At 39.5% G+C, this 6,891-nt stretch overlaps 1 protein-coding gene across 1 annotated transcript in view; it reads left to right on the plus strand.

Annotated features, from left to right (window-relative positions):
- The first annotated feature begins 6,115 nt into the window (after positions 1-6,115).
- Positions 6,116-6,891, plus strand: part of LOC101656021 (olfactory receptor 7G2-like) — a 1,355-nt gene continuing 579 nt past the window's right edge. The window contains exon 1 of the mRNA XM_030888326.1: positions 6,116-6,891. Coding sequence (XP_030744186.1) covers positions 6,116-6,891 — 776 coding nt within the window.

A 6,891-nucleotide genomic window follows, 5' to 3' on the forward strand; every position in this document is an offset into this window, starting at 1 on the left:
GGGATGCCTTATATTTCAGCGAGAGGTAATACCGTAAGTAGGTCTTATTTGGGGGGGATGTCTTACTTTCAGGGAAACGGTTCCCAAAGGCAGATGCAGTGAACTCAGAGCATTTCAGCATGTTCTTTAATCACTCTGTGGGCAGATATCAGAGAGTTCTTAACCAAACCCTAGTTCACGGAATCTATTTTTAGCACTCAGCCTCCCAATATTGGCCTCCCTGCCTCTTAATTTTCTGGTGTTACAACAGGAGCACTGGGTGGGTGATTCTACCTGGAAGCCATCTTGACAGAGCATCCATAATACTCTCTCAGATTTTATTTTAATAAACAGACATCCTGGGTGGTATAAACCATTGAAACTCTTAGATACTGACAGAAATATTGAAGGTCTAACTATACACAGAGGCATCTTTAAAATGTTGTGAATATTTACTTTAAAAAATCATTGAAAATTCTGTGCAGTACTTTTCCCAGGAGTCAGACTTGTGTCAAACACAACTGATTATGGTTCTACTTGAATCAGAATGCATTTTTCCTCTGTTTTCCCAGAAAAGTGTGCTCACTCTCATTAGCAAATTCTCAGTCAACTTCACTAACTATCTTGTACTAAATTCAGTTTCAAGACTTATACCTTCTGTCAGGTAATGTTGATGCTATCATAAATCCAGAATAAGTCAGCAGTTAGCTGGATGCAGCTCTTACGTGGGCACTCTACTCCAAACTATCAGGTGTTATAAGTTTATGACCATGGGCTTACATAGTGTCCAAAGCAGTAGTAATCATTCAGCTATTTTGCATCAAGAAGCACTGCCTCTTCCCGTGGCTTCAATAACCAACTCTCCTAGAAAATTTAGTCTGCATCTCCTGACATTATTAAGCTCCCATCTACCTTTTTTTAATGAAACATTGTTTAATTCTGCCTTTTAAAACATCTGGGTAAGGATTTCTTCTATCTTAGCACATATAATTAATTACCTAAAATTTGTTGTGAAGTCCAAGAATTTAAAAATGATATTCAGATCTTTATCTGTATTGCATTCATTCCACTTGTTTTTCTCTTTAAAAAAAATCATTTTATTTGGTCTCGTACATCTCTTATCACAATCCATCCATCCATCCATTGTGTCAAGTACATTTGTACATTTGTTGCCATTATCATTCTCAAAACATTTTCTCTCTACTTGAGCCCATGGTGTCAGCTCCTCATTTTTTCCATCCCTCTCCCACCCTCCCTCTCTTACAAACCCTAGATAACCCTATAACGGCAGAATTTTTAATTTCAGGGAAAAAATTTTGTTTTTATTCTTTTCTTTCATAGTTATCAATATATATATAATTGAATGTTATGAAAATGTCATGCTCAACATTATAGGGATAATTTATAAATTATTATTCCTTTCATGTCTTACACTGTCTGATATCTCCCTTCACCCACTTTTCTGTTGTCCGTCCCCTTGGGAGGGGGTATATGTAGATCCCTGTAATCACTTCTCCCTTTCTACCCCACCTTCCTCTTACCCTCCTGGTATCGCTACTCTCATTATCTGGCTTGAGGGGTAAATCTGTCCTGGATTCCCTGTGTTTCCAGCTCTTAACTGTACCAGTGTATAAGTTCTGGTCTAGCTGATTTTGTAAGGTAGAATTTGGATCATGATAGTCAGGGATGGGGGGTGGGGGTGGAGGAAGCATTAAAGAACTAGAGGAAAGTTGTATGTTTCATTGAGCTATACTGTTCCCTGACTGACTCATCTCCAACCCATGACCCTTCTGTAAGGGGATGTCCAGTTTCCTACAGATGGACCTTGGGTCCCCACTCCACTCTCCCCCTCATACACAATGATATGATTTTTTTTTGTTTTTTGATGCCTGATACCTGATCCTATCAATACCTCGTGATAGCACACGCTGGTGTACATCTTCTATGTGGGTGTGTAGCTTCTGAGCTAGATGGCCGCTTGAGAAGAATCAGAATTCCAAAACACTTTGCTGTGCTCCTGTAGAACTTGGCCTTAAATCAAGAGGCATCTGTGCAACCAGAACAGGGCAATAATGTATGGTATAAAATCAAGAAAGCGTGAGTCAGTGTTGTATTCTCTCACCATACTTATTCAATCTATATGCCGAGAAGCTGGATTGTATGAAAAAGCATAGGGTTTCAGGATTAGAGGAAAACTTATTAACAACCTGTGATTTGTAAATGACACAAATCCTATTTGCTGAAATGAGGAGGCTTGAAGCACTTACTGATAAAGATCACTCATTGGAGGCTTTTAAAAACTCAATGCAAAGAAGACCATAGGGCACTTGTTTACTTGTTGCTCCCTTGTCCATGGGTTTGTTAACACCATTTCCTTTCCCTCTACCTCCACCTCTCCCATGTCCCCCCAGATAGCTCAGGAGCAACTAAGCCCACATGGAAGAAGCACACCAGCCTGTGTGATCATGAGGTGTCAAAGGGATGAGGTATCAGGCATCAAAGAACTAAAATTCGTATCATTGTGAATGAGGGGGAGTGCGAAGTGGGGACCCAAAACCCATCTGTAGGCAACTGGACATCCCTTTACAGAAGGGTCATGGGGAGGAGATGAGGCAGACAGGGTGTAGTATAGCATCGATGAAACATACAACTTTCCTCTAGTTCCTAAATTCTTCCCCCCACCACCACCACCCATGATCCCAATTCTACCTTGCAAATCCCGCTAGACCAGAGGATGGACTATAACAGATAGGATCTGCAAACACAGGGAATCCAGGATGGATGATCTCTTCAGGACCAATGGTGAGAGTGGTGATACTGGGAGGGTGTAGGGAGGGTGGGGTAGAAAGGGAGAACCAATTACAGGGATCTACATATAACCTCCTCCCTGGGGGGTGGACAAAAGAAAAGTGGCTGAAGGGCGACGTCAGACAGTGTAAGATATGACAAAATAATAATTATAAATTATCAAGGGTTCATGGGGCAGCAGGGAGCAGGGAGGGAGGGGGAAAATGATGAGCTGATGACAGGGCTTAAGTGGAGAGCAAATGTTTTGAGAATTATGAGGGCAAGGAATGTACAAATGTGCTTGACACAATTGATGTATGTATGGATTGTGATATGAGTTGTAAGAGCCCTCAATAAAATGATTAAAAAAATAAAAAATAAGATTAATGTATTCACAATAGGATAAATAGGTAACATCGTGATAAATGGAGAAAAGGTAGAAATTGTGAAGATTTCATCTTGCTTGAGTCCACAATCCATGCTCAATGAAGTGGGAATCAAGATGTCAAAAGATTTATTGTATTAAGTAAATCTGCTGCTCATGACCTCTTTATAAAATAGACCTCCTAAGGAAGAATAAATTGAAAGACCAAATAAACAAAGCTCATGGAATGGTTTTCGAGCTCACACTAAATTCCACCTACAATTTAAGAACAGTTAGTTCTTACACAATGTCATTTCTTGATACTCCTCTTGAGGAAGAAAACAGAGAGGAGATGGGTGCTATTGCAAAATGCGTTGAAGAAATTTGATGGTGTCCGGCTATCAGATAAACTACCACTTGGAGTCTCAAAGGCTTTTCTCCTTACAAGCAACCATCTAAGTTAGATGTCAACTAAGTCCACATGGAAGAAACACAGCATTATCAGTCACTGATGAATTAATAAGCAAATAATCTGAAGTTGAAGGGAGGGATTAGTATTAGAGCCTAATGTCTGAGAGCCTGGTTTGCAGAAGGCTATGGATGACAGTTGGAGCCCAAGAACACTGGTGGAACTATACAGGAAATAAACTTCTGGTGAACTCCCTCTATCCACAATTGAGGAATGAGGAAAGTGGTCACTAAGTGGAGTGCTTTAGTGAGTTGAGTATATAAAGTCAAAGGCAGAGCCTGATACATGCAGGATCTGATCTAGTTTCCAAAATCTTATGTATTTGGGGGTTGTATTGTTTTGTCTGGTTCTTTATTGTACATATTAGGAAGTATTTTGGGAGTGTTATATTACCGGTGTCACCCTCTTGAAGTTATTGGTATATGTTTGGCCTTTTTTTTTTTTCCAGAGTCTGAAAACCAGGACTGATAAACCTTTAGAGTCAGTGGGTGGAATAAGGGTTTTGGGTGAGGGGAACAGAGCAGGTGGAGGGGGTGAAGTGGTGATTATGTCGAGGGGTCCATATAGAAAAAGAATATTTGGAAACTGTGGTAGCAAATGTACAGTTCTTCTGTGTGTGATTGAATTTATGGAATTATTTGCTATATATATTAATCAAAATTAATAAAAAGAAAGAGAAGCAAGTGTGTTACTTTGAAGACTAAAGTGTACCCGATTCAAGCTGTGGTATTTTCCGTTTCCTCATATGCATGTGAAAGTTGGATATTGAATAAGGAAGACGGAAGAAGAACTGATGCGTTTGTATTGTGGTGCTGGAGAAAAATATTGAAAGTACCATGGACTGCAAAACGGACAAATGATTCTGTCTTAGAGAAAGTATGCCTATATTGCTCCTTAGGAGCAAGGATTGTGGAACTTAGTTTTACGTAATTTGGACATGTTGTCAGGAGACATCAAAGCCTGGAGTTAGACATCATGCTTGGTAAGATAAAGGGGCTTCAAAGAAGAGAAAGACCCTCAGAAAGATGATTGACGCATTGAATGAAGCAATGGACAAAGACATAGGAACAAATATGAGAATGGTGGGCATGCAGTATTTCATTCTATTGTGCATAGGGTCACTATGGATCAGAACCAACTCAAGGGTACCTATTAACAACATTGGTTTCAGGTATCCTAGTACCACTGATGGGATATATATGTTTTTGGTTGTAAAAATAAGGATGGAAATTTATTTGGAGTTTATTCAATTTGTACGACATGGATATGAGCAGAAATAGGTTGGAATAGATGAATGACATGTAGCTGGTCTCATGGGGCCAAGGAATCAAAATCCTTCAATCCACCTCCTAAAGTTTGGTCTTTAAAGAATTTTACAGTCATGGGATCACTATGAGAATAAATGTATTTGGATAATGAGGCAATTTGGATATTGAGCCTCATGGGATACAAGGACTGCAAATAGTCTGCCTGTGACATCTCACTGATGATTCCTCCCCCTGTGAGGAGATAGAACACATCACTGTCTTCTACAAGATGATCCATTTGGCTCTGGACCCTAGAATTTCACTCAGATGCTGGGAACTTCGTGAGGACAAATCTTACATCTTCTCCATCCAAACACATATGAGTCATCTTTCCTTAGAGATGTCATTCAGGTAGGCAAAGTTCTCTAGTTAATCTTTGGAAAGAAAGGTAGATGTTTTACTTATGATTCTTCCACGATAATGCTGCACGTGGAAAGAGTGTATAGAGAAATGCTTAAAATCATGTATTTTATGGGAAGTTAGCATGTAATTTTCTTCTCGGTTTTCCTTTTATGTCTGTACAAATATCAGAGAGTTCTCGATCTACTAGTCACTTGATCTGCCTCTACAATAGCAAGGAATTTTTGTTGTTGTTGAGGCAATAACCTCAGCATTGTGAAACATGATGATTCCTATAAGACTGTGTGATATATGTTAGCATTCTGATAGTGGTGATAGAGCTTCATACTATCTTCTTAATATTTATTTTTGTTTATCTCTGTTAAAGAACCTCTTAAGATGTGAATGGAGTCAATAGGCTGCCACAACAGCCTTTATATTTCTACTGGTAAAGTTGACAAAAATTTCAAATAATCCTAAAAACACAGGTAGTATAAATTTTAATGCTCTCATATATCCTTTCTAGAAAAAATAAACGTCGATGTACTGCTGTATCTCTTTTATTAAAAAAAAAACACCAAAAACTAAATACTGCCATGTAGAAGGGCCCCTTTATTATTTCTCTTCATGAATGTTCTTTATTCCTTGAATATAATTTCAGCCTCTGGAGATACTGCTGCTGTACCTTAACCAAAACCAAAATAAAATAAAATAAAATAAAACAATTTGATTGTCTTGTTACTACATCTATCTATCAGATTCATCAACAATATAGACTCCAACAACCAAACGGGTGGCTCAAAATTACTTCTGCTGGGACTGACAGAGGATCCAGAACTACAGCCTTTCATCTTTAGCCTGTTCCTCATCATGTACTTGGTCACAGTCCTTGGAAATCTGACCATTGTCTTGGCTGTCAGCTCTGACTCCAAACTACACACCCCCATGTACTTCTTCCTCTGCAATCTCTCTTTTACTGACATCTGCTTAAGCACGACTACCATCCCAAAGATGCTGGTGAACATCCAGATACACAACCAGAGCATCACTTATACTGGCTGCCTCCACCAAATGTTCTTTGTCCTGGTTTTTAGTGTGTTTGAAAACTTTCTTCTTGTAGCGATGGCCTATGACCGCTATGTGGCCATTTGTCACCCACTGAGGTACACAGTCATCATGAACCCCTGCTTCTGTGGACTATTGCTTTTATTTTCCTTCTCCATTAGTGTAATGCCAGCCCTGCTCCACAGCCTGATGGTTTTGCGCCTGTCCTTCTGTACAGAACTGAAGATCCCTCAGTTCTTCTGTGAGCTTCCTCAGGTCCTCAGGCTTGCCTGTTCCAGTATCCGAATTAACAACATTCTGATATATTTTACCAATTGTACATTGGGTGGTGTTTCAATCTCTGGAGTCATATTCTCTTACACTCGGATTGTCTCTGCTGTCTTAAGAATGCCATCAACTGGTGGGAAATATAAAGCTGTTTCCACCTGTGGATCTCACCTCTCAGTTGTTTCTTTATTCTATGGGACAGGCTTTGGTGTTTATTTCAGTTCTGCACTTACACTCTCTCCCAAGAAGACAGCACTAGCCTCAGTGATGTACATGGTGCTCCCTCAAATGATGAACCCTTTTATCTACAGCCT

This window comes from Echinops telfairi, unplaced genomic scaffold, assembly GCF_000313985.2.
Source record: "Echinops telfairi isolate 266 unplaced genomic scaffold, ASM31398v2 ScPeMD7_7459;HRSCAF=8497, whole genome shotgun sequence".
NCBI lineage: Eukaryota > Metazoa > Chordata > Mammalia > Afrosoricida > Tenrecidae > Echinops > Echinops telfairi.